This window comes from Rhinocladiella mackenziei (genome assembly GCF_000835555.1).
Source record: "Rhinocladiella mackenziei CBS 650.93 unplaced genomic scaffold supercont1.5, whole genome shotgun sequence".
Taxonomy (NCBI): domain Eukaryota; kingdom Fungi; phylum Ascomycota; class Eurotiomycetes; order Chaetothyriales; family Herpotrichiellaceae; genus Rhinocladiella; species Rhinocladiella mackenziei.
The window spans coordinates 1,011,036-1,036,868 of NW_013550600.1; the positions used below are offsets into that span (position 1 = coordinate 1,011,036).

Consider the following 25,833-nt stretch of genomic DNA (forward strand, 5'->3'; position numbering starts at 1 on the left):
ATGCAAAGTCGTCTCAAGACAAGACCAATGTCTCACCAATGTCCATCAATCCAATCTCCTCACCCCATTTCAATCCCGCCTCTTCCGCTGCCATTTTCCAATGTTTCGGCGGAGTCCGGACATCTTCATAAGCCCGCGAAAGTCCTCCACGGACCGTCCCCCAGTGCATACCGATTGATTTCTTGCTTCGTATGTCTTGGTGTATCTTAATCGAATCCCATGAGTTGGCATGGACGTCGGACATGAATGTCCGCGGTTCACAGAGCCCAATGGGCAAAAGGGCAAGATCGAAGGGCCCCAGTAGGTCGCCGATCTGCTGGAAGGCCGGACATGCCGGTTGCTGGTCTTCCTCTTCGCGGGTCATGTCGGCAGCGGGAATGGATCGATAAGCGGTGTCACCTGCGAAATATACCTTCTTTCCTTCCGGACCTTGACAGTCCTGAACGGCGAAGGAACACCATAAATCATGATCTCGATCGAAAACGGTGCGCGCAGAGGAATGTTGAGTGGGAAGGCAGGTGATGCGCACTTTTCCCACTCCTTCGACCTGAATTTCGACTCCATCCCACCAGTCTAACTCCGTGATGCATGCGCGGTCGATGCCGAAGGAAGTCAACCACCGAGAATTGTGCAGTCCCACGAGAAAGCGAACATTTTTCTTTCGCTTGGCGTACACTGCCTTTAATGTATTCGCGTCGGCATGGTCGTAGTGATTGTGACTGATCAGGACGATATCCACCTCGACGGCATCCAGGAATTCTTGCAGAGTGCAGGGCGTCGGAGTGTATCTCTTGGGCCCGGCCCAGGTCACCGGAGACGTTCTTTCTGAGAACAGGGCATCACAGAGGATATGGATGCCTCGGGCTGCTCCTGGTGGCTTGGAAGTTTGCAACCAGAAACTGGCATGACCGATCCATGTCACTTTGAATCCGGGAACTGAGTTGAAGAAGTCGATCTTTTGGATAGGAACCAACTCTGACCGGTCGGGCACAGGCACAAAATCTGGTGTGTCTTTGCCGAAACGGGCCCTGAGAATACGCAAGAGACGGCCGTGGCCACCAGGAGAGGACGGCCATGGGTTTTGGAAACCCGTGGGAGGACTGCCAACATGGTGGACTTTGGGCTCATCGGGTAACAAGGACGGCAGGTGGTCGACGGTGATCATGGTGGACGGTGGCTCGACTGGTATGAAGGATGGACTTCCAGGTGCTTCGGGGGGGCCCTCAAGAGCGCCAGGCATCAGGATAACCATTTCTGCCGCTTCAGAATCACCAAAGGCAGAGTCGGGTGGATATTGGACCGCCCGCCCACAGGGTGCGTGTGGCTGTCAGTGGAAGACTCCGGCATATCCGCAGCCGGCGATAAGACCGTGTTTGGCTTCATCCACGCACGCAGCAAGCTATACGTAGTGCCTTCGTACCCAAGAATGTATCTGATCCAACAGACTCAGTGGGAGTTGGATTCGGAGGGTGACACGTATCTAATATACACCGCGGCCAACTACCGGTTTGGGTATTCCGTCATCGATGGCCCACCAGGCCACCAATGCCCTCCTCTCATCCCGAATGGACAGTATGATCATTGGTGAAACATCAACTTCATGCATCACATAGTATTTAATAGGACATGTTCTCTCGACGTTGAAAATCAGTAGCCTGCTGCCTCATATCAGACGACAACGAACGTCGATCATCAAAATGGTCCCTTCACTGATCTCCCTCGAAGAACACTTCTTCTCTCAAGCCATGCTCTCTGGGTCGACGGAAAAGTACTCCGAACAGCTCAAACACATCCCTGGCCTCGCCGACAAGCTTGCAGACGTCGGCGACCTACGCCTCCAATTCATGGAAGGAGGCCAAATCTCCTTTCAAATCGTCTCCCACGCACCCGGAGCCATGTCTCCGTCTCAATGCAAATCTGCCAATGACCAACTTGCACAGGCTGTCAAGAACCACCCCGATCGCTTCGCTGGATTCGCCGTCCTCCCAGTCTCGGACCCCGAGCGATGCGCTGGAGAATTGACCCGCTGCGTGAAAGACTTGGGCTTCGTCGGCGCCTTGATCGACAATCATGCCGAAGATGGCTCCTATTACGATGGCTCCGAATACTTCCCCATGTTCCAGGCGGCTCAGGATCTCGACGTGCCCATTTACCTGCACCCGACCTGGCCGACGGATATCATGATGAGCACATTCTACATGGGCAATTTTCCCATGGCCGCATCGAAATCCATCAGCGCCTCCGGCTTTGGCTGGCACTCCGACGTTGCGACACATGTCCTCCGCCTCTTCGCCGCGGGGCTCTTTGACCGTCTACCCCAGTTGAAGATTATTGTCGGGCATATGGGCGAGATGCTGCCTTTTATGCTGCAGCGCATTATGCAGCTATCTCTGCGCTGGGACAAACGGGATCGCGACTTCAAACAGGTCTGGGACACGAACATCTATATCACGACGAGTGGGAATTGGAGCGTGGATCCCATGGCGTGTATACTCCGCAATACGAAGATCGATCATATCTTGTACAGCGTGGATTACCCCTTCGCGAGGAACGAGGATGGGCTCAAGTTCATGCAAGACCTCGAAAAGAGTGGCCTTGTGACGGAGGAGCAAATGGAGATGATTGCCTACAAGAATGCTGAAACGTTGCTGGGTGTCAAGGCCACCAAGAGATAGTATTGATAGCCCCCTCGTGATTCTTCTTGTTGAGCTGACTGCACTTGGTAACTGCCACAGCACTCCCTCATCAGGTGTTCGACCACGCTTTCTAATCCTCAATCCAGACATTTGACCGAAAACACGAACACCAAGGTGAGTGTTGTAGGGGAAAGGGAATGAATGAAATCGGAGTCTGTAGATGGGTAAAATCTCGAGATCAGACTATCGTGCCTGCATTAGGACTCATGGACGTGAGACTGGGTCAACCGGGTCAGCGCAGAATGGTATCAAAGAAACTCCTCAAATTGGTATCTGATTCGCGATCTGATCCGACCCGACCCGACCAGACCATTGGACCATGTTCTGACCATCCACAACTCCATCGCTCATCTCAAGGTGGTGTTCAGAACATCTCGAATTAGTACACATCGACATCAATCTTTCTGTTCAAATATAAACGGAATCTCATTGTCACCGCCTGGAAACTTTCCTTATCGGTCGTCCTCCACCGCCAAACTCTGCCGGGTCCACTGTCCTAAATCCACTTCGGCCACTGGGGCCTCGTTTGGGCCGCCGTTCGGGAGAATGTTCTTCGATGACTTCGACGATATCCTCCTCCTCCACTACGCTCGATGGATGTTCTTCTACCACGACGGTCTCTTCATGTTCGCGGACGATTCTTTCCCGGCGTGGGCTACTGACTTCCGTCATCACCCGACTGTGGCTGCGACTCCGACGAGGTGATCTGCGGTGGTGGTGGTGTCGGACGACTTCCTCTTCGTAACTGTCGCGAACCCAGTATCCTGAAAGACGGAAGGCGCTGAGGAGAATGTATAAAACCAGGATAAAGCCGGCGATGGAGCCGAGGACAATGCCTACGACCGCACCTGGCGCCGGTCCATCGTTGAGCCCGGCATACGTTGTCGGGATGGCGAGGACGGCATTCTGTCTTTTCGAGAGCGCTGAAGGGTGCACATAGATTGGTTGGACCGCTTCGGAAACGGGAGATCGAGGGGTAAAGAGGGATTCTTGGAGGGCTCGTTTCGAGACTCCGATTGTGCCTCTTAGAATGACGGCGAATAATGATGCGATGGGAGCTTTGGTAGATGTGGTACTTCGTGAGGGTAGAGGGGTTAAATTGGAGGATACTGAACGAGAAATGACGGTTCTGATGTGTTCGCCTGAAGCACTGCGGGGAGAAATGGTCGGTGCCATTGGGGGGGCCGCGATCACCATCCACAGGAGAGTTCGACTTTGTATAGGGTTCAAATGTAGGGGATGAGAGGACGTGCTTTTTCTTCTGTGAGGTATTCTTCCTTGACTTTCCTCTTCTTTTCTTTTTTTTTTTTCTGTCTGCGCACTCGTCTGTGTTCTATGGCGGATATCAGGGAGGTAGAAGCTCGAAGGATCAGCTGGTCGCGGGCACCAATAGAGGGCCCGCTCGGGTGTTCAATGATGAACTTCGGTCAAGGGACAAAGATGTGTTCGGGGTGGAATGAAGGAGATTCTGGTAGAGAACGAATGACGAGAAGAAAAGGAGGTACCAACACAGAGAGAAAACCCTGCCAAAGGTTTCTGGGAAGAAAGAAGAGAGAACAAAGAACGGTGGAGGGTGAGTCGAGTGATGATGGCGGTGGTGGAGCGATTTCTTTACAGGCGCAGCCAAAGTGCCGAGCGTTCGAGTTACCAGCCACGTCAGATGTGCACCACCAACCACCCAAAAAAATCTTCCACTACCCAGCATCTCTTGCGAAATTCATATAATCATCCCATTAATCCAGGTGGTTGGTGTTTGATCTTTTTCCACAATTTTCGCATCCACATCCTCTATGGGCAAATAAGCCCAACCCGTTGATGCCGCACATATTACGAAGGACGGACTGCGCAATCTCGTAATGTTCCGCGCTGCCGTCAAGGGATGATCGGCCGCCCTGGACCAAGGTTGATTGGGGGGTGTGGAAGATGCTCTGGGTGGTGCGCTACCATTCACCAAGCAACATCGCTTATAATGCCACGCGCTCTAGAACTTGGTCATCTGGGGAAGTCCGCCATTTGATGTCCTATGGAAAAGCAAAGAGGTACTCCGTACCTTTGGCGCATCTCCTTATGAGTATAATCATCCCAAGAAAGAGAAGGAGAACGAGGCCATTCAAATATCATCTGGATCACCCAAATCCCACTTCCGTGTCGTCAACTTCCGCTGCTTCTTGACCGGAGCTGACTGTTGCTCTCCTGTCGCCGCCCTCGTCATGTTGGAGCTTCTCAACGACAATTTTCGTGGAGAAACATCTGATACCTGCAAATCCTCTTCACTCCCTTTCGCTTTGATGGTTGCATCACTGTCTCGTGCCCTCAACGAAGCCAGGAATGGATTTGTGGCCATGTTCAGATTGGATGACTCGTGCAAACCAAATGCTTTGACGGGCGATTTCGGCCCTGCTCGAGACTTTTTTGTCGGACTTCTCGATCGCATTTCCTGTTCCAATGCACGTAATTTGGCTCGCAGAGTTTCATTTTCCCTCTCCAATTCTTCAACTCTCGTGTCGTTGGGCGAATCTTCATGGATGGTGAATTTGGCCGTCTTCTCGAGAATCTCCAGCTTGCCGTCCATGTACTCTTCACCTCGAATCTTCTCTTGCTCCCTTGCCCGTCTCCATCTCTCTCTCTCCTCCTCCATTCTCTCCTCCATTTCTGTCCAACACTCTTCTCGGACCTCCTGTTCCATCACCACAAGCTTCTCTTCTGCTGCCTGCAGCTTCAGGTCCGCTTCGGTTCTCTTGATTTCTTCTTCGGCGAGTTTGATGGCCAGTACGTCGCACTCTTCAGCCAATCTTGCCGCTTCATGGGTTGCCTGCTCCAATTCTTGAGCACCAAAATAATGGTTGCGCATTTCGTGAGGTGTCGAACGACCACTTTGCAGGGTTTTTCCCGGTGCTCCCGCACCAACAATTGCGCTGGTCACACTGGGAACTCTTGGAACGGTCACCTCTCGTGCCAACGCCGAGTATCTCAAGATCTGACTGGTCGCATTGAAATCTCCCATCGGGTCGGCGGTGACAATCATGACCGCCTTCTGCGGTGGTCTATAAGTGGTGGCGTGGTGGGATGATGGGAAAGAATTGGAGAACAGCAGCTCGGTGAGCTTGCACTGTCTGAACGGCACAATGGGCTTGCTGCCCTCTTGCTGACAATCACTCTGGACCTGCAGACACTGGCCCAGGTACATCAGACTTTCGTTGATCTTTCCTGCTTCTGCCAGCGTGGACCCAGTGGTTTTGGCGTTTCGAGCCCGCTCGGAACCAGCTAAATCGACAATGGACATGGTCCCACCGGTCCAAGCAGGCATCACATAGCTAGCTGGGCCTCGCACTTCCGTTTTCTTCTTGACCTCGATGCAGAAGAAGCCATGACTTCTGGAGCTGACGCTGTTGCTGCCAGTCCCGGCAACTCTTCTCTCCGTCAGACCGGTCTCCAGAACTATCATTGCTTCTTCATAGCTTCCACAAACCACTTTTCGAAGGCCTGCTACTACCTTTCGGTCAGGAGACATCTCGGTATTCTTGAACAGTAAAGGACGTCGAAGAAGACCCTTTTGCAGCGCGGCTCCCTGTCTTGTCGCCATAGCTGGGGCACTTGAGGCAGTCGGGCTTGAGAGAAGATCGAAAATACGGTCGTTGTAAACTTCGTACATTGAGATGAGCACCACATACTCCGCTGGATGGTCGATGTCCATCGAGTATGATGCTACATTTGGATACTGCGGAAACATACTCGATCTGGGCAATAACGGAGGTCGCCGAACGTTGTGGGAGACAGAATCCTGAACAACTTTGCTTTTAGCAGGTGACTTGGTGAAATTTTTCAAGCGAGTTAGGATTGGGACTTTTGAAGGGGGACGCCACGGTCCCTTCTCGAGCGAGGGAAATGTCTCGGGGATATTCGGCAACATCCGTATCGTGGACGTGGCACTTGTGAAATGACTCGGGACAAGATCCTAGGCCGACGGTCGCGCCATTGTGTTTCTGCTTGTGTGTTCCCGGGGGAGAGAAGTGGGAAGTGAGCGGGGAAGCTCATGGATTCGGTTGCCTACCATCATGGGAGTCTGAGCTCGTGATAGTCGGGCTCTGTCGCCATCGCCATACACTGATTCCAAGAAAGTGGTGGCTGACAAAATCTGAGCCTCCGAGGGATCAGCAGCCTGAAGGGACGAGAGAAGTCCAGTGTCTGTGGGTAGGTCAGGATGATGTGGTCTCCGGATCATTTCCCCTATTGATCTGAACAATACGTCGAGAGTCATCTGCACGAGTCCTCGCTGAGTCTTGGATCCCAAGACAGTATGACTCTGGTTCTCAGTTAGTCCTGCAGATCAACAGTTGCCGGCGGCATCATACCTTGCCGCTCCCTGTGACGCCGAGTGTGGCCACGAGGCCATCTCTTCCCGTCTGTAACACGTTCTTAATTGTATCCGCAGTTCCAGTCTCCTCAAACACGTCAAGTTGAGTAGCTTCCTCTTGGAAGATCTTGGTGAAGCCAAATCTCTCTATCGCACGCTTTCTCGAATCATTCGGTGGTTGTAGCGTGATGTGAGTCGGGAAAGAAACGTTTGAGTCTTCGTTCTGAGAGGCCGAGGACGCGGCGGGCTCGACGATGAGCCACGGTTCGACTTTCTGTTTCTCCTGCTGTGGTTGAATCCGTGGACGCAGTCGTAGGTAAACCTGGAACAGCGAGGTTTGTGGTGGCATCTTGCTGGAAATCTCCATGTCGGAATGGATCGACCTATGAAGCTTTTGTGTAAAGGGTCAAGTTTATGGCCAAAACATCAAAGGAGGCAGTGGTTGTGGTGCAAGCATAATGCGGCATGGCAGCGACAATGAAAGAGCTTGGCGTGTGTATAATATTCCTCTTTAGGAATAGTGTTTGTTGCTACGGCGGTTGCTCCGCAAGCCACATCCATGCAAGGGCCAGCCTTGCATCATTAGCCTGATGAAAGGGGAGAAGAGAACCTAAAAATGAATTCTACATCCCACTCCATTTCATTACCCAAGGCAGGAGGAAGTCCTGAGAGTTTATACTGAAGCTTTGGATTTGCACAAGACTGACAGAAAATGCAAGCCAGGGGGTGTTCGGGTTCGGTTCGTCAGATGCCCTCCCACCTAATGCAACCCGGGAGGAACGTGGACCTGCTGTGAGGATCAAATATCCGTGAACCAGCAGTTGCGTAACTGGGGCCGGATCCGGAATAGATACAAGAAATCGTTGCCAAAAATCTAGAGCTTCAAAAATCCGAGTTGACATATTTCCGCTAGCGCCTATTGTCACACAATTGGTAGAGGTAGGTTGCATCTCGAGGAGAAAATATCGGGCATGTGCAAACCTGCGTTGGCCTTCGGTCCTCCTCGACAGGCTGATAACGGAAATTGTATTCTACAGCCGGTCAGATGTTGTACTCCACGTAAGTCCTCTACGAATACTTCAACATCTTGGGCGGACGGAAGAGGCTGGTATAAAGGATTCTCCAAAAAGTGGCTGGAGGCAAGGTACAAGTTGGCATACGGCAGCACGTCTAATGGTGGTTTGAATGCATTGATGATGATGCTGATGCTGATAGGAGGCAGAGACGGGATAAGATGGATGTAGGAATGAAGAAGAAAGGAGGCAAGGACATTGAGGGAGATCTCATGCCCAATCCAACAGGGAGCTACATCAAGGAGTTCTGGCAAAGGCTGATAGGATATGGTAAGCATTCAAACGGCATTTCATATAAGGCGATATCAGTCCTTGTGTGTACCATAACTGTGTTATGATATCGCACTCAATCAGGGACAAGCCTGGACCGAGCTCTATGGAAATGGAAGTTTGAGTTCCGTGAATAACTTTTCGACAACATCGCTGTCAAACCTTTTCAAATCCATGGTCTCCGAGTCTGCATTTCTGACATCCATCACGTCAAGTTGACCGGATTCGCCTCTCCTGGTGAAGAAAAGTGATTCCTGAAATTTTTGGTTCATATCGCGGGTGCGTACGTCGCCTATACATATCATGTGCTTTGATTGTGAATGAGCCACCCCCAGAAAAGGAGAATTTCTGCACAGTCAAATCAGTGACCTGATCGTTTCTTCATTACTGCTCTTCGTTCCTTTTCTGTGGCTGTGATACTTATTAGCAAGATGTAATTCCCCTCCGGTAGATTCAACATACCTTCATCGTATACCAAGAATTCATGCAGAGCCTTGCCAGCAGGCACCATAGGCAAGACTGGCACCTTCTTGTCAGTAATGACTTCTAAAAGTGCTGGCCCATCGCCACTACCGCTGATCAACCACTGTAAACTCTCTTCCACGTCAGCAGGTCTTATGCATCTCCTTGCTGGAACTCCCATCGCACCGGCGAGCTTAACGAAATCAGGATTCTTTTGATGGGTATGTGCAAATCGATCCTCGTAAAACAAGCTCTGCCATTGTGTGACCATGCCCTGTTCCTCATTATTCAGGACGATGACTTTTACTCCGATATTGAATTGATTGGCAGTGCTCAGTTCCGTCAAAGTCATATTGAACGAGGCATCACCGTCAATGTCGACAACGAGAGCATCTGGCGCCGCCACTTTGGCACCAATGGCAGCCGGCAACCCATATCCCATGGTGCCCAAACCTCCAGAAGTCACCATAGTTCGGGGATGTCTCCATCGGAAATGTTGAGCGGCCCACATTTGGTGCTGGCCCACACCGGTCGCAATGATGGTTTTTTCTTTCATGTGGGCAGTCATGTCGGAGAGTTTCTCGATCAATTCCTGAGGTTTGATCAAGCCATCAGGAGTCCCTCTCTCGAAACTGCTCATGGGGAATCTCTCCTTCCAATCCTTGATCTGTGCGAACCATTCAGGTCGGTCCTGGACATGCTTAACTCGAGGGACAAGTTCGGCCAGATTGGTGGTCACATCACCTTCGACAGCCTCGGTGGCCTGTACCACCTTGTTGATGTTCTTTGGCATGATTTCAAAGTGCACAATCCCTCCACGTTTTTGGGCCGCAGCTGCCTTAGCCTGTGGGGCGAATTTGGCAATGTTGCCAGTCACACGATCATCAAATCGAGCACCCAAGGCGATGATAAGATCGGCATCCTGCATAGCCATATTCGCATAGGCCGACCCGTGCATGCCCAGCATGTGCAAGGATTTGGGATCCAGCTCATCAAACCCACCCAGACCCTGTAAGGTGGTGGTGACGGGGATGGAGGCCTTGTCGGCGAGTTCTTTGAGAAGTTGCGGGCCCTCCGGCGAGCCCAATATACCCTGGCCCGCATAGATGACGGGCTTCTTCGCCACATTGATCAGATCGGCCACACGAGAAATGGTGTCTTCCAGTTGTTTTCTGGAAAGCTCTTTGGCGGCCAAGGTAGCCGCGGACGGGTGAGCGGGAAGGGTCGATTGCATGGGAATAGGTCTTCTCAAGATCCCGGCCGTCACGTCCTTGGGTAAATCGACGAGGACGGGGCCTGGTCGTCCAGAAGTGGCAATCTCAAATGCTTCTTTGATTCTCTTGGGCAGTTCCGCCACGTTCTTAACCATCACGTTCCACTTTGTACAAGCTCGTGAAATTCCCACCACGTCAGCTTCCTGGAAAGCATCTGTGCCAATGGCCGTAGTGGGCACCTGACCACAGAAAACCACCATTGGTGTACCATCCGACAGGGCATCTTGCATCGGGGTAATGACATTGGTTGCTCCCGGCCCCGAGGTGACGAGAACAACTCCAGGCTTTCCGGACACCCTGGCATATCCCTCTGCCATGTGCCCTGCGCCCTGTTCGTGTTTGGGAAGAATGAATTCAAAATGTTTGGAGTTGTAGATGGCATCGAAGACTGGGAGAATGGCACCACCAGGATAGCCAAAGATATGCTCGACGCCTTGTCGCAGCATCATCTCGTGGAAGATTTCACCTCCACTGAGACCGACAAAGGAGTCGTCAAGCTCTGGCATTTGCCTGTTAACCAATGGTGAGGGCTCATTTCGCTGGAAGTCATTGTTAAAGGCCGGACTGGGGATGGGTCGGGTGGTTCTGGATAATTTTCAGCATGCAAGGATCGATCTTTCTGGTGTTAGACATACTGTGCTTGAGCGGCAGCAGTGGTGGCAGGTCGTCTCGGTTGATCGGGAGTGGTTTTGGAGGGTTTTCGGTAGGGCGACAGAGCTGCCGCTGGGGTGCTAGAGGAGAAGGACTGAGAGCAGGAGGGTCTCCGTCTGGACAAAGAGCGAATGGCACTGGAGCCAGGCCGCATGGACATCATCTTGGTCGCCATGCTGTTGGCAAGACGGATGGAGGGAGAAAGTCTCTATTCGAGTGAAAGAGGGAGCAGTAATAAGAGAGAGAAGGTTGGATAATTATGAGTCAGTAGGTGAGTCCGCATCTCAAGGTGTATCTCCAAACCAAATTTGCTCGGTCTCGGCCAGTCAGTGGCAGGGCTTTGTGGAGGACCACCGAAATCATGACACAGTGGGGCACCACTTTCTTCCCATCCCGCCGATTTCGCTCTTGGCGGCGAGGAACCAGGGAATAAGGGGAATCTATTGGTTTGCCCTGCAAACCAACGAAAGGTTGCTCTTTTGGTAGATGTACCTCGCGGCCCAGCGAAATGAGTATGCTAACGGTGGTACCATTTACGACTAGCAAGTACCTCTTACGCTCTCTTTCCAAATATCCTTAACCTCTTCACACCACCGTCCGGGATGATCGTCATCTTCGCGTGCGTCCAGACCTTTCCCTCAGGAGCCTTAGACACTACCAATTCTCCTGTCTCAAAAACATGCTCTGTGTCAGCTTGACAAGGCTGTTCACCCTGAATCAGCGGCACCCAACCAACATCCTGGGCCTTGGGATCAGCTTCCGTTCCCAATGCCGCTTTCGCAACCTCAGTTGACCAGGCTTCCACCTTGACCGCCCTGGGGAAGTTCCCTCGAAAATCCTTTGTGTCGACAACGACCTTCTCGATACTCCTTCCTTTCAATCCCAACCTGACAATAACCCAGTCCGTGTGACCTTTGGTCCTGCTGCGTGCAGTCTCCCAGCCGTCGCCCATATCCTTTCCCCGCCCCGGCAGAAGCAGGTATGACTTGCCGCCGAAATGCTGATCGGAGCATTCAATGGCCACACCACCGTTGAGAGCACTGGCAAGGTCTTCGACGGGCCTCTCTCCCGCTGCTGCACTCGCAGGGAGGGGCGGAGGAACGACCTGGCCATATACCCTCAACCGCGCAATCCCTCCATCGGGATACTGCTTTAACCTGAGGTGCGTGAACTCTTTCCCTGTGACTCCTGGCCCGGAAACCCTCCAGGCTTGACGTTGGCTGGGTCCGCACTTGGAGGGTGGCAGTACTTCCACCCAGCCTTGAAATTCCTCCTTTTCCACTCCACTGCCCTCCTCTTGTTCCGGGGTGAGAAAACACCCGTCCAACCCAGCGAATGGAGCCTCATTGCCATTGAAATGCGCGGTGTCCACTTCTACAGCATCTATCGTCCCCACGCACCCAAGCTTGATCACTACCCAATCGAACTCTTTCGGATTATGTCTTCTTGTCTCCCATCCATCATACCATGCGCCGGTGTGTATGAAGTACCCTGGCTTGCGGATCGGAGGGCCGGGCGTGAGCACATTCGTAGCGGAGGCGAAGTACTCATCAGAGAAAGAAAGGACTTGGGCACCGAGCACCGTGGTCGTCAGGATCGTAGAGGACGAGAATGTACTGTCGATCAGGGCCGCCGGCACAGGTGTCACTGTCACACATGACTTGGGTGTGGATAAAGGAACCGCTTGGTCTAGTACAGTCTCGGAAATCTCTTGTGGTTGGATGTGGACTTCCATTGTGGTGACTTGTCTTGAAAATAGGGGAGGTATAGCGCAGTCAGGTAAGATCGGCTAACTGGAAACTGAATTTCAAGTGAGGACCGAGTTCAGAGAACAATCGTGGAAACAACCATAATTTCTGAAAGTTTCCGAAAACCTCTCTGCCCGCATCCAGAGGCTTTTGGTTTTTTTTTGGTTCCCTGCGACTTTTTGACTAGCAAGCAACTCTCTACGTCTAACCCGATCGCGGAGGCCGCCGAAGCATCTCTCTCGATCCCCCACCTTCGACAGCATCCCCGCTTCTTGCACGTGAATGCGATCTAACGGGCACGTGAGCAGGACCGGACAGCTGTGATTGGTATATCCAAGATCCAACAAAATTTCAGCCTTTTTGTCGGCAAGGCTTCTTTGGGTTGAGAGTGCATGATTCTGCTTGTGTCTATGGACGAGCTTGTCGCGGTCCCAAATGCCCAGATAAAGGAATCTGCTCCTGAAAGAAGCGTCTCTGGGATCCGAACCAAGGACTCAGGCTCAGTTTAGGAGTTTTCCCCCTTGATTTTATATCTTTTCTGTTTTTTTCTTTTTTTTCTCATTCCTCTATTTTTCCTGTCTAGCCAAGAGGTGGATTGATTCTGTCCTTCTCAATTCAAATCTTATCACCGTTCCTTTTTTCCGCTGGGAATAACCCTACCCGTGATTTCATATTTCTCCCATCTTGAATCATTCTTTGAGACCAATCCCAGACGCCCTTCTCTTTATATACCATGCACCATGCCATATCAAACCGCGCTATCCCATCTGACTAAGCTATTCAGTAATCTTGTCCCAAGTTGTCTCTATTCAGAAGTCACGAACCTCAACATGCCGTTTTCATAACGCCGTAAATTCCATAACCTGGTGAAACTCAAAAAGAACAACGACCCCGGTCATCGAATCGAGAATATTAACTCCTGTCGTATATGCATCTTTCATGTTCTGAGATCTTCGTTCGATCTGACCCCCGGCTCCAACCCCTTTCAGACACCACCTTTCCCACCCTTGGCCTTCTCCTCCTCACTCTCCCGCGCCTTCCTCTTCTGTTTCTTTCTATCGTCAACAGCATGTCTCCAGGCCTCGCCCCACGCGGTCGTGGCCCAAACGCTGGCGGCACTGACGATCAGAAACCCAGTAGAGATGGTACTAAACCAGCCGACGCCGATTTTTTCAATGGCTGGAAGGCACACCGCGCTGCCGGCGGCCGCAAACACGTATCGAATCATGTAGTTGCCGGCGACGACCTCGGCGGAACGGCCTTTGGCTTGCATGACATCGAGGCAGTATGTGTTGAGGCTCGGGAAGCAGAAGAGCTGCGCGACGCCCTGTGCAAACATGGCCGCTACGGGGAGCGGGATTCCACCGACCTCCTTCTCCACCGACCAGCCGTACACGAGCATGCAGGCTGGCACGACGCCACCGACGAACGCATAGCAAGATCGCAATCGATCTTCAGGCACGCGTCGGTTTTTCTTTCGGATCCACTTCTTCACGATATGGTCGGCCCAGCGCCCGCCGAAGAAGGTGCCCAGTAAATACCCGCAGCCGGGAGCGATGTAGAAAAGCCCGGACTGGATGGGCGAGGTAAGGTGGAATCGTGGGTTAAGCACATATCGGATAGGTGTGAGGAGGGAGTACATGTTCCACACCAGCGCGCTGGAAGCGAGGCCGGCGATCAGGAGATTCGGGTAGGAGAAGAGGAGGACGGCGACGCGGAAGGGCGAGACCCAGTGGAGAATGCGAGTCGTGCGCTCTTTCCGAGAATACTCGCGGAGTTGATCGATCTTCTTCGCCGGGATGGTTTCCGGGAGGAAGAAAATGACCAAGAGGGCCGCGAGGCCGCCGAGGGCAGATTGAAGCCAGAAAATGTCACGCCAGGACCGAAAGGTGACGATGATGCCGCCTATGAATGGGCCGAAAGCAGGACCGATCAGCGTGCCGGACAGGAACCAGCCGAGAGCGGTCGCTCGTGCTGTGGGCGTGTAAATATCGCCGAGGCAGGAGGTTCCGACGATGAGAAATGAGGTGCCTTGGTACGCGGTCAGCATACGGAAGATGAAGTAGGAGGCCAGGTTGGGTGCGAGGGCCGTGCCGACACTGAATGCGAAGAATAATGCTGCGGTGATAATGCAGATCCATCGTCGACCGTATATTGTGGACAAGGGCCCCCAGAGGCTCGGTGACAAACCCATGAAGACGAGGTAGAGGGCGTTGGATAAGTTAATGATGCTCCCGCTGCTATTATAGGTGGCTGCCACTTCGGGGATGGCGGCAAGAATGGTCGTTGAAGAGATAGGAGCCAGGAAACCACAGAGTGAAAGCACGCATGTGATGAGGAGTTTGCGGCGTTCGCTGAATCGTTCATACTGAGCGGCATTGACTTCAACATAGGAGCTGCTGTGACTGGGAACGCCATGGATATCGTGGTGCGAGACCGTCGACCGTACACGTGAGAGCTCTCCCTTCTCGTCTTCCTGAACTTTCAAGTCGGTGGTGGAAGTCTTCTCAAGATCCAACGGAGCAGGTCGGTTCGGCGATGATTGGATGGGAAGGATTTGCGAAATGACATGGTCATCTTCGACATTGTCCAAATGAAGTTCGCCTGTCATTATGAAATTTCTTGTAGAAACAGGAGGAGGCAATTGATAGTCATTGCTTTGAAGGAGCGACTTGATTTCAAAGTAAACTGTCCAAAGAATGGAGCCTTACCACAAATCGGAAGGACCGCAGTTTAAGAATATTTCCACAAAACAGATCAAAGGGCGTCAGGGAGATAGATAACATGCAATAGAGTAGAAAAGATACCCTTGGAATTCCCCCAACCATTCTGACTGTAGCATTCCCCATAACTTCTCTTCAGGGCATCATATCCATCGACGGACCGCTTCCTTGTAGCATCTTCTGACTCCACCGGGACTGGCATCTGGCGTCTTCTCCAATGATGACCTTCTATCGTTGAGGCCGTCCGATCTCGGTCATTCTCCGTCTGTGGACGTGAATATTTCTCATTGGTCTCACTTTGCCAGGAAATCCCGCTTTCGTGTTGCCGATTACCGAGTGGACCAATGATGCGAGAGCAAATTCAGCAAGAAATTTTTGCGCAGGTCCCCTTGTCGACTTGGGCCGAACAATGGACGGTGACTTTGTTGTGGCCGACGGATCGGAACAGAAATCGGATCAGGCCGTCGCTTCGGGAGAGATATCATCTGGCTGATTCGCGATCATGATTGATTGCGGTGTGACTGTGTTGAAGCGACGAGAAAACAGCCAGACTTGGTCATTTGAATCTCAAAAGACGGCACGTGATTGTCCAGGGCCTTGTCAATAGTCAGCGAGAACTAATTGAATTTGATGCGAAGGAATAAACCGGTTTCGCTTAATTGATTCGGTGTCAGGGGAGTCGATAATGCCAACATCTTACAAGAACCGATCTAGATTCGCTTGCTGGCAATCGACACATCCACGAACAGATCTGTGGTCACAACTTTGATTCTGCTTTCGGGCTCTTTGCTTTCAGTATATCCTTTAGCTGCCTTCTCATGATCTTGCCGCTAGCGCTCTTTGGAATGGCCTCGACGACAAACAAACCTCCTCTTAATCTCTTGTGGTTCGCAATTTGGCTATTCAACCACTGATGAATACCGTCCACAATGGCCTTTTCGCTCGTGGTCTTCGCCTTCTGGGTGATGACAACGAAACCCACCGGCAGCTCGGTTGCTTGCTCCTCAACCCAATGTCCGACCACACATGCATCTTCGACATCAGGGTGTTCCAGTAGTTTGCCTTCCAATTCTGACGGGATTATCTGCCAGCCCTTGTACTTGATCATTTCCTTTATTCGGTCGACAATGATGATAAATCCGTCTTTGTCGATCAGACCAATGTCTCCAGTGCGGAGCCATAGCTTTCCATCTTCGTCGGACGCAAACCCGGTTTTCGTGGCTTCTTCATTTCGATAGTAGCCTTTTGTAACGTTGGGTCCACGACACCAGATCTCACCTGGTTTGGAAGAACCATCCGTGTCAGTCTCGGTATCTTGCATGGTCTCTGGATCCACCACTCTGAATTCCATGCTCGGGGCAATATTCCCCACGGTGTGCCGTTTGTCTGGTCGAGTCGGCGGCACCATCGAGCCTAAAGGACTGGTTTCGGTCATCCCCCAAGCTTGCAGGCCAAGTACCGTTGTCCCGTATAACTTCTTGAATCGTTCTTCAACTGCTTCCCGAAGTCCCACACTTAGCGGAGCTGCGGCAGAGAGGATCCTCTTCAGGCTGCCGAGATCGTATTTCTCCACCAAGGGATGTTTGGCGAGGAGTAGCATGACTGGCGGGACGAGGCTGACGGATTCTGGTCTGTACTTCTGAATAGAGCTCATGTATCGTTCGGGTTCGAAACGGCTCAGGACAACGGCGGTGTTTCCCACCATTGAATTCACACATATAAAGGAAGTCAAGCCATATATGTGGCTGAACGGCAAAAATGTCACTGTCGTCTGGTCACCGGTTGCTTCGTAGGGAACTTGAGCCAGCCATTGCTGAACATTGGATACTAGGTTTTTGTGTGTGGTCATGACACCCTTGGCTCGGCCTGTTGTACCAGAAGAGAAGCACATGAAACTCAGGCGTTCACTTGCTTCTTCTGGTCGAATGCTGACAAGTGGACTGGATGGACATTTAGTTGCCAGAAATTCCGCGGTGGGTCTGCCTTGTTTGTCAGGGGTGCCATCTGCCTGGATCACTTTGATATCGGGATCAAACTTGACTGCCTTCTCGGCCGTATCGAGAAGAGCCGAGTGAACAATCAGATATTTGGCTCCACTGGTTTCAAGTTGTGACTGCAACTCCACGGGTGTATAAGCTGCGTTGACTGGAGACACTGTTGCTCCACAACCCAAGATGCCATAGCAAGTGATGGCATAGTCGATACTGTTTGGACTGATGAAAGCGACAATATCTTTAGGCTCCACTCCTAGATCGCGTAAGCCGTGAGCCAACGATCGAGTCCTGCGTTTGATATCTCCATAACTGCGAGAAGCACCAGTAACAGCATCGATGTAAATGGGTTTGTCATCGGGAGTATTCTTTGGGTTCGAGAATAGATAGGTAAGGAGATCGACATCGACCGGATGAATTGGGGGAAATGATGAGCAGTATACTCTCGGCGGCATCTTGGGACCAAATATGGAAGGGATGTATCCAAAAAAGAAAGAAGGCTATAGTGGGCTAGAAGAGTAAAGACAGGAAATGAAACAGTGAGAAGTGAGAATGAAAAGCTAGATAAATGTCTAGAATCTGAAGTTACAGGAGGGACAATACTGACGTTTGAGTCGTAGCTGGAGGGTAATCACTTCGGAAGCAAGGATTGACCACGAAATGAGCGAGTGAGGCAATCAGATAGAGCATTCCCAAGCCTCCATCGTTTCTATAATGATGGTGCAATGTCAGCTTATACTGTAGATGGTCAGGAGCTTGAACGAACACGGGATGAACACGGGGGCAATAAACTTGGGTGTTTAGCCCAAATTGCACTAACCTCATGTCGTCGAATTCAGCACAAAATATCGGGGAGGTCGGTACCATCACTAGTGGGAAGTCGGGTAAGAAGAAAAGCGAGACAGACTCATTCCTCGAATCTCAGAGGCCGATGGTTGTGGGGCATGATGAGCGGAGTTGCTCCGCCAAATATATCATCACGTGGATAAACTGCCGACGCTAAACTCAGTTTGTGCAACGGTCAAAAGTCCGACCCTTGGTCAACTCAATCCATCCAGTCAAACGAAGTTGGCACAGCTCGTCTGCCGCGAGGGAGGAATGGGTATGATCTTTGTTTTTACGGACGTTGGGAACTTGGCCTTGGTAAACAAAGATGGCAATTCGGTTGAGAATGTTCGCTGAGAGATTTGGAAGGTAGTCAGCTCGAAGCATGGTCACAGTCATGTCCAAGCGGCCTGAAGAAGATATTCCGGAACCCCTCCCTCTTCTGCCCGTTGTTCAATAGCACGACGCAGCCCAACCACTAACTCGTCGAGCGGCGATCCAGACAAGTCAGGAGAAGATCACCGTCTCTTTCCACATCAAATTCCTCTCCGCGTCGAGGTCACTTCATCTCCCACGAATGGAAATGGATGTGCTTCATCATCCTCCGACATGTCGACCAAGGTGTCTGAAGAAGATTCTGGGGGGATTCGGGAGACTGTTGGAGAGACTAGCTGATGAAATCGACCGACTCGGTGTGTGAGAAGAGCGGATCGAGAGGGATTGTTTCCGGTCCACGTTGGTCAAGTTGTGTTGGAGTAACAACAGAAGGGTTGAATTGATCAGATATTGCAGCACACGAGAGCCCTGGCAGAAAATCGTGGGCCGAAGACGCCGAGTGTCTGTTTAGCCTAAGTAAATTCACAGCCCCTGTGTGGAGACGGTTTCGATAGCAGTTCCCAGATCTCTAGTTGTTATGAGCCTTTTTGGATCTACTTGCTTGTGGTCGGACTCATGAGGACAGGCCAAAGGGCCTCGATACGAGGCGCGACATTCACACGTCGAGTGCGGAGCCCACGATCAGCGATGACCCTTGACCCGGTTTGGAAATGACGATGGCTTCCTGAAGCTTCTCGTCGCTAATATCAGGGAACTTCCTGAAATAATATTCCTTCTTAAGGGCTTCCGTCACAGCTTCGACTTTATCTTGCGGCACCAGGTGCACAGTGCAACCGCCCCAGCCGGCTCCGGTGAGCCGAGTCCCATAAGCTCCAGCCCTACGCGCGATAGAACAGATGTCATCAATTTCAGGACAAGAACATTCATACACATCCCTGCAGGAGGCTTGGCTCTGGTTCATGAGGGTCCCGAGATACAGGAGCTTCTCATTATCCAGTTTCCCTGACGTCGTCAAAGTGTCCCGGAATTTCAGGACACGGCCAGCCTCTTCCAATACATGCAAGGCACGTTGTGTCAATTTGAAACCGTCGGCGCGGATAGGAAATTTGGACATATAACGATTCTCGAGTTCTTCCACCGAAATCTCCAAGATCTGTGCGATGTCTTCTCTGGTATAGCTCTCTCTCTCAAGTTTCGATTTTATGATCCGAATCACGGCATCCACCTGAGATTCGAGTGGCTCGTCCCTACGGCCTTCTTTCTTCATGATCTCTTCCTGGAAATTCCGCAAACAGAATCCAAGAGGGCTCTTATCCGGGTTCAACGCAATATCGTGCATTTTGGCAAGAACCACAGTGGCAAGAGTACACTCCACGACCCGGAGGTTATAGTGAATGGGTGCGGTGACCGCTTTATCAGAGGTGACGAAGGACTGTGCAACCAGAAAGGTAACTTCGGGATCTGATGCTGGCATCAGGACATGCTCAGCACCAAAGGTGGGAAAGAAGTGACAATAAAGGAGGTAACCCCTCTCGGAGAAGATCGATGCAGCCTGATCCATACCGCCAGAGAACACTCCAACTGCGCGTTCCGACACGATGCAGAGATCTAATAAGTCCTCCTTCGAAATGTCGTAATTGTTTGCCACCATGACAGCGAGAGCAGAGGCGCACACGAGAGCAGCACTGCTTGAAAGCCCACCGCCAGCTGGAACATTTCCATCAATCAATAACTCCATGCCATGGGCCTGGAATGAATCGCCAAGCTTCTTGCGGAGATACGGCAACGAGCCCTTCAGGCCAGCCAGGAAATAGTTGGCCCAGGAGTGGTGTTCCTTGTCGACTTGCACCTCCCCAGAGGGGGGAATGGTGACTGTTTGGGAGGGATATTTGGTGGGATTTATGTTGGCGATTTGGATGCGGGGTTCGAGACCGCTGGTGTCTTTCACCACTCGGACGGCGATGAGGACATCAACAGTAACAGCTGCTGGTAGTACGTTGTACAAAGAATAGTCAATGTGTTCACCGATGATGTTGACCCGGCCGGGGCTTCGTGATACAAACTCCGGTCTATGGCCATACTTATCGTTGAAGGACCGGATCAGATTGTGGAAGCGTTGTTCGAGTTTAGGGGGCACAGCAAGCCCTTTTGAGGCACCTTCATAGACACGATCCAAGTTGTCGACTTTTGGTACCATGGGATCCATTGCGAATGTTCTTGAAGAATAACGTTGAATGATCTCGGGAACACAGTCAGATATGGGACAAAGACTTCAGCCAGAGAGCAAGGTACCTGGGGAATTTAGTGTGATAATGCCCGATTTCACCCTCGCGTCGTTAACTAACCACACTTCTTGAGTTTGCCGGCACAGTTCTATTGCGCTTTCTGTTCCCTCTGCGACATGGTGCTGCAAGATCGGGGACGAATGTCTGGGCAAAGGAACGAATTGCTGAGGGGACAACATAATTAACGGAACGACATCGTGCGGCACCGCGCCTCGGGGCGGAAAAACGTCATAGCGGCACTGCACCTGTCGGGCCACTTTTGAACAAGCCGCGTGCCAGGCCATCGCCTTTTGTCCCAGTCACTCTCCAGACAAACGAGCTCTTTACCATCTTGACAATAACGACCGAAGCCATCATCTCACGCTCGTCTATTCATGTAGTAAGCCTGTCACCTCATCCGTCTCGTTGCCTTTCGCCTTGGGACGGCTTCGCTGCCTCCCCTCTCCCATCAACATCTCCATTATCCTCCATCGATTGTATCCATCCTCGTCCGACTCCGAACCTCACCATGAACTCTGAAGACTACGATCTGGTCTCTCGAGATCAAGGCCCACCCTCCGGAACCTCTCCTGATCCTAGTGCCGCAACCTCCACCTCTCCGGCTGGACCTCCGGCGCTGTCACGCTCTTCGACGGCGGGAACGAAGAAATGTTGGATATGTATGAGCGACGCCACCGAAGATGATCCGAACAACCCTCCGGTTTGGCGGACGCCCTGCTTATGCAGCCTGACTGCGCATGAAGCCTGCCTTCTGGATTGGGTGGCGGACATCGAAAACCCCAAGAACGACAAACGAAAAAGTTCACATCAGATTCTATGTCCACAATGTAAATCTGAGATCAAGGTGGTCAGACCCAAGAGTTACGTTGTGGATGGCTACCGTGCAATGGACCGCGCCCTCGGAAGGATGGTTTTACCATGTATCGCGATGTCGCTTCTGGGTACTGTTTATGTCGGCGCTTGGGTTCATGGCTTCTACTCGGTGTTCTTGGTGTTTGGGGAGAAGGAGGCTCGACGCATTTTTCAAGAAGCTATGGTGCATCGTTCCTGGCTCTTCGCATACTCGATGATTCCTGTCAACCTGATTTTCGCTCGCACCAACTACTCCGACTTTGTACTACCGGGTGGTACATTGTTCCTCCTAAGCACCCAGATTGGCGACAAATCTGAGCTGGACATGACCGTCTGGCCACCTCTGCCGAGCACCGTGTTTGCATGTTTGCCTGCCGTGAGATCGGCGTACAATTGGTGTTATCACAAAGCCTTCTGCGATCTCAACAAAAAGTGGTTGGATGAAGTGCAGCCCAGGCATGCTCAGCGGGAGCCTGGACAAGGGGAAAATAACGGTGACACGCTAGACGCTCCAGGCCATGCGCAAGAAGAAGGTATTGTTCTAGAATTGGAAGTGAATCTCAACGCCCAACCAGACGGTGAGGGTGGTGCGCAAGGAGGAGGTGGAAACGGAGATAATGGACAAGCTCGACCAGACAATGGCCACGTCCACCAGATACTGGGGAACGGTGGAGATCAGCTGTTTGAAAGTACCTCTGGAATCGGACAATCTGCCTTGGGAGCATTGTTCTTTCCCGCAGCGGCGGCAGGAATAGGCTCCATCCTCAAATATGTTCTACCCTCTTCATGGGTAAATGGTTCCAATTATACGAACGGTCGACCAGGCCTACTGGCGACAAAATGGGGAAGAAGTGTGCTAGGAGGGTGTCTATTTGTTGTGTTGAAGGATGCTCTGGTGTTGTACTGCCGATGGAAATTGGCACAGGGTCATCGAAAGCGACGAATCATGAACTATGATAAGAGAACGAAGAAATACTGGCTTTGAATTGCTGGTGGCGAAAAGGGTTCAGCCTTGATCGGGAGCCTCGGAGTTTTCCAGAATGACAAATGCAACAGATCATCAATGATAGATACCCAAAATAATGATACTTGGCGGGTAAAGAGGAGGTAAATCGACGCCAAGCTCACCTGGACACTCACCCAACCCGCGCCGCTTTACTCACCCTTAATCCCTCCCTTCCCAGTCACACCCGCCCTTTTCGATGGCGACCATTACTTCTACGCCAGACCAGGATTCCGCATCGACGAGCGAGGCGATGACACGACTTCTATAAGTTGAATTGTCCTTCCCCCCTCTTCAGAATCCGCTTTCTGGCGCAGGTTTCCAATTTTAGATTTCCTCGAAACGGGTCACAGATTCTCTCCCTTTCGGCCCTCTCCAACCCTTTTTCAAAGTCCTCTCTCCGTGCATAAAAGCAATGGACCTTCTCCTGGTTCGAGAGCCACGAAGGCCCTCGAGAAAATCCGCCTTTTTTCCTCCCTTCTTTTTCACTATAAGCACGTAACTACATGACCCGTTACGGGGCTTGGCGTTGTCACAACAAACATTTGATGGTCAACCTACCAAACTCTCCTTCAAAACTTCAACAAGGATCCTTTACCGTGCGGTACGATTCGAATGTATGAATCATTTTGACATGTGCAACGTTTCTACGGACGGTGGTTTCTCCCCTAACGCTGTGGTCGCGGCATGGGTGCATGACGTCTGCGTTGCCTCCGATCTGGGCAGACATATCTTCCAACACAAACCAACGCCAGGCTCTTCTAGGTCTTTGACCGGCACAACTGGTCCGACAGGTGCCAGGAGAAAGACACCTGCGCTCGGAGGCCGCGACTCAACCGTGAAGAGAAACCGCCCCGTTTTCACGCCAGAGAAACATCCACGCCCCATGCCTCCAAAAAAGAAGCGGACTCGAAACTCCAAAGGGGAGGGAGACCTGACACCGCAACCTCCACCCACAAAGCGATCTAATATTGCCAAACCCCAAAACCGGCAAAGTAGATATTCCGAAGAAGACAATGACGCAGCACAGGAAGACTTAACACCACGACCTCGAGCTCCTAACCCGACTCTAGCCCAAACCAAGGGTTCAGCCTATGTGCCCGCTCTCCAAAACAAGACAGCCTCCGGCTTGGGGTCTATGGAGCCATCAGATTCGTCGGCCGGCAATTCAAAAGCCACTTCTAAAAGTCCAGTCAAACGAATGGGCGACCTTCTCTTTGCTAAAATGCCTATTCGGTATGAGGACCTTTCGAAGAACCTAGAGAAGCTGCCATCTGACGCCAGGGGTCTTTATGAGAAACTACGCGCGGTTGGCTGGGCTACCGGAGTCCTGCCTGCACACATCAAGGTGAACTGGCTATGATTAAACAACTTTGGACAATGATAACCCTTTACAGGATGAGATCTCCGAATGCAACAACGAAACCGACCTTCTACTCCCTCATATGTTCGATGAGACTTCGATAGCGAACACCAGATCAAGGACCCAGTTGCTTTGGGAACTACGTTATGTCAAAAAGATCTGCGACGCAACGTCGCAGTGTTCACTTGATCAAGAAGCAGAGCCTTCCTGGAATTGTATTGTACACAGCCCTATACTGGACCTGGCTCTGGAGGCCTGTAAGGGTGTCGTATTCCGAAATGTGTATGGAGATCATTCCCACATTAATTCCGAAATTTACTGACCCTACGAGCACAACAGCCAAAATCTGCCCCGCGTTTGACCATCGTGACGTCGGTGGGAGATCCTTGCAATCAAAGATGGTCGATTTCACCATCAATTTGGTAACTGACAAAGACATGGAGCGTCGCATCATTGAGCTACTTGACGGTCAACATCCAAATCTCAGAACCATCAATCAGTCCATGTATCACCCTCTTCGATTTGCACCAGCCTTTGTCAGCGTTGAAACAAAAGGACCAGGCGGTTCGGTGCAGGACGCGGATATACAACTTGGTGTGTGGGCATCGGCGTACTTCAAACGCATTCGCAAGCTTTGCAAAAACGGTCCTGTCCAGATCGCCTTACCACTCTTGTACGTGTATGGTGACCAGTGGTTCCTCATGTTCGCTTGCGATACAGCGGACGGCGCGGTGAGTTGCGCGTTGATGTCGAGACTCCAGATTCTTACAACTGCCAACAGAAAATACTGTCAAGATTCCTCGTTGGAACTACCAGTACCGTGCTTGGCTGCTATAAGGTGATCACAGCTATTCGCATTCTCAGCGAATGGGGTACGACAAACTTCCAACAATGGTTCGAGTCATTAGTCCTTCAGTCTGCACAGGAGTCAGTCGCTCAACCTGCACAGGAATCGACGGACCTTCTGTCTCCGCAAGAATGATCCCATGTCCCAGATTTTATGCAATTTCTGATCGGAATCATTCATCGCTCGAGTATCTCCGCCTTGGATGTCTTGCACAGCCAGTCAGGCTGTGATGTGTGATGCGTCTAGCTAGAAGTGCAGGGAGATGTTCATCGAGCATGAACAGCACAGTTGGATAGGGCATGAAGGGGGGTTTTTTTTTTTTTTTCAAAAAGGGTGGGTGGTTGGTGAAGAGGGAACAGCTGACTGAAAGTGCAGAGCTTCGATAGTGCCATTGAAAAGTGCAAGGAAGGCTAGGATGGAGAGGGGGAGGAAGATGGAAGGGCACTTGTTATAGCGAGGTCAAAAGTGATGGGGAGCCCAGGCCCAGGCTAAACCGGAGGCCGATTTCCCTGTCAACGACATTACCTTAAGTATCGTTGATAACAGTGCTTCCTGGTTGCCTATCGGTTAAGCCAATCTATGAACAAAGAACGCGGCAGTACGTGAGTGGCATCGATGCTTAGACATGCGAGAGGCCAACTACCCTGCAACAATCCGCCGTTCTTCGAGACGGAGCTCTATCTCTCTTGGTTCCCAGTCATCTTCACCTGGATTTTTGGAAGCAAATGAAGGCCCACATCTCCGGCTCACTTGGCCGCCGTCGAGTCCTTGCCGGGTTCAATCCGGACCAATTCCTCATCAATCTCGACGGTAAGGCCGGGACTGGTAAGTCGTACGTGATTATGCTGATCTCTACTACCCTCCAAGAGATGGCCAGTGCCCATGATCTCCCGAATCCGATTCTCCGTGTCGCTCCCACGGGTGTGGCGGCCCATGCAATTAATGGGCGGACCCTGCACGCTCTATTCCGACTTCCGGTCAGGTTCACCAAGGAATATGAGAAACTGAGCCCGCAGAACTTACAGGCAACTTAGGCGAGTCTCCGCGACGTGCGGTACCCCCATTCATTGACGAGAAATC

At 51.6% G+C, this 25,833-nt stretch overlaps 12 protein-coding genes across 12 annotated transcripts; 4 read left to right on the forward strand and 8 right to left on the reverse strand.

The window, feature by feature from the left end:
- Positions 1 to 13: 13 nt before the first annotated feature.
- On the reverse strand, positions 14 to 1,252 carry Z518_06839 (uncharacterized protein; the record flags this gene model as incomplete). Its single annotated transcript, XM_013414969.1, has 1 exon — positions 14 to 1,252. One exon carries the CDS (start codon positions 1,250 to 1,252, stop codon positions 14 to 16), a length of 1,239 nt encoding a protein of 412 aa, XP_013270423.1.
- A 445-nt stretch (positions 1,253 to 1,697) lies between these two features.
- On the forward strand, positions 1,698 to 2,675 carry Z518_06840 (uncharacterized protein; the record flags this gene model as incomplete). The annotated part of the gene is made up of 1 exon (XM_013414970.1): positions 1,698 to 2,675. The coding sequence occupies one exon, from the start codon at positions 1,698 to 1,700 to the stop codon at positions 2,673 to 2,675; it is 978 nt and encodes a 325-aa protein (XP_013270424.1).
- Positions 2,676 to 3,128: 453 nt separating this feature from the next.
- Z518_06841 (uncharacterized protein) lies at positions 3,129 to 3,872 on the reverse strand (the record flags this gene model as incomplete). Its single annotated transcript, XM_013414971.1, has 1 exon — positions 3,129 to 3,872. One exon carries the CDS (start codon positions 3,870 to 3,872, stop codon positions 3,129 to 3,131), a length of 744 nt encoding a protein of 247 aa, XP_013270425.1.
- A 934-nt stretch (positions 3,873 to 4,806) lies between these two features.
- Positions 4,807 to 7,417, reverse strand: Z518_06842 (uncharacterized protein; the record flags this gene model as incomplete). Its single annotated transcript, XM_013414972.1, has 3 exons — positions 4,807 to 6,651; positions 6,748 to 6,999; positions 7,049 to 7,417. 3 exons carry the CDS (start codon positions 7,415 to 7,417, stop codon positions 4,807 to 4,809), a joined length of 2,466 nt encoding a protein of 821 aa, XP_013270426.1.
- Positions 7,418 to 8,754: 1,337 nt separating this feature from the next.
- Z518_06843 (acetolactate synthase, large subunit, biosynthetic type) lies at positions 8,755 to 10,955 on the reverse strand (the record flags this gene model as incomplete). The annotated part of the gene is made up of 3 exons (XM_013414973.1): positions 8,755 to 8,804; positions 8,856 to 10,714; positions 10,765 to 10,955. The coding sequence occupies 3 exons, from the start codon at positions 10,953 to 10,955 to the stop codon at positions 8,755 to 8,757; spliced, it is 2,100 nt and encodes a 699-aa protein (XP_013270427.1).
- A 378-nt stretch (positions 10,956 to 11,333) lies between these two features.
- Positions 11,334 to 12,515, reverse strand: Z518_06844 (allantoicase; the record flags this gene model as incomplete). The annotated part of the gene is made up of 1 exon (XM_013414974.1): positions 11,334 to 12,515. The coding sequence occupies one exon, from the start codon at positions 12,513 to 12,515 to the stop codon at positions 11,334 to 11,336; it is 1,182 nt and encodes a 393-aa protein (XP_013270428.1).
- A 998-nt stretch (positions 12,516 to 13,513) lies between these two features.
- On the reverse strand, positions 13,514 to 15,139 carry Z518_06845 (uncharacterized protein; the record flags this gene model as incomplete). The annotated part of the gene is made up of 1 exon (XM_013414975.1): positions 13,514 to 15,139. The coding sequence occupies one exon, from the start codon at positions 15,137 to 15,139 to the stop codon at positions 13,514 to 13,516; it is 1,626 nt and encodes a 541-aa protein (XP_013270429.1).
- Positions 15,140 to 16,008: 869 nt separating this feature from the next.
- Z518_06846 (uncharacterized protein) lies at positions 16,009 to 17,697 on the reverse strand (the record flags this gene model as incomplete). The annotated part of the gene is made up of 1 exon (XM_013414976.1): positions 16,009 to 17,697. One exon carries the CDS (start codon positions 17,695 to 17,697, stop codon positions 16,009 to 16,011), a length of 1,689 nt encoding a protein of 562 aa, XP_013270430.1.
- Positions 17,698 to 19,058: 1,361 nt separating this feature from the next.
- On the reverse strand, positions 19,059 to 20,609 carry Z518_06847 (galactokinase; the record flags this gene model as incomplete). The annotated part of the gene is made up of 1 exon (XM_013414977.1): positions 19,059 to 20,609. The coding sequence occupies one exon, from the start codon at positions 20,607 to 20,609 to the stop codon at positions 19,059 to 19,061; it is 1,551 nt and encodes a 516-aa protein (XP_013270431.1).
- Positions 20,610 to 21,196: 587 nt separating this feature from the next.
- On the forward strand, positions 21,197 to 22,525 carry Z518_06848 (uncharacterized protein; the record flags this gene model as incomplete). The annotated part of the gene is made up of 1 exon (XM_013414978.1): positions 21,197 to 22,525. The coding sequence occupies one exon, from the start codon at positions 21,197 to 21,199 to the stop codon at positions 22,523 to 22,525; it is 1,329 nt and encodes a 442-aa protein (XP_013270432.1).
- A 652-nt stretch (positions 22,526 to 23,177) lies between these two features.
- Positions 23,178 to 24,888, forward strand: Z518_06849 (uncharacterized protein; the record flags this gene model as incomplete). The annotated part of the gene is made up of 4 exons (XM_013414979.1): positions 23,178 to 23,891; positions 23,941 to 24,188; positions 24,238 to 24,637; positions 24,688 to 24,888. The coding sequence occupies 4 exons, from the start codon at positions 23,178 to 23,180 to the stop codon at positions 24,886 to 24,888; spliced, it is 1,563 nt and encodes a 520-aa protein (XP_013270433.1).
- A 590-nt stretch (positions 24,889 to 25,478) lies between these two features.
- On the forward strand, positions 25,479 to 25,787 carry Z518_06850 (uncharacterized protein; the record flags this gene model as incomplete). Its single annotated transcript, XM_013414980.1, has 2 exons — positions 25,479 to 25,578; positions 25,621 to 25,787. The coding sequence occupies 2 exons, from the start codon at positions 25,479 to 25,481 to the stop codon at positions 25,785 to 25,787; spliced, it is 267 nt and encodes an 88-aa protein (XP_013270434.1).
- Between the last annotated feature and the right edge of the window lie 46 nt (positions 25,788 to 25,833).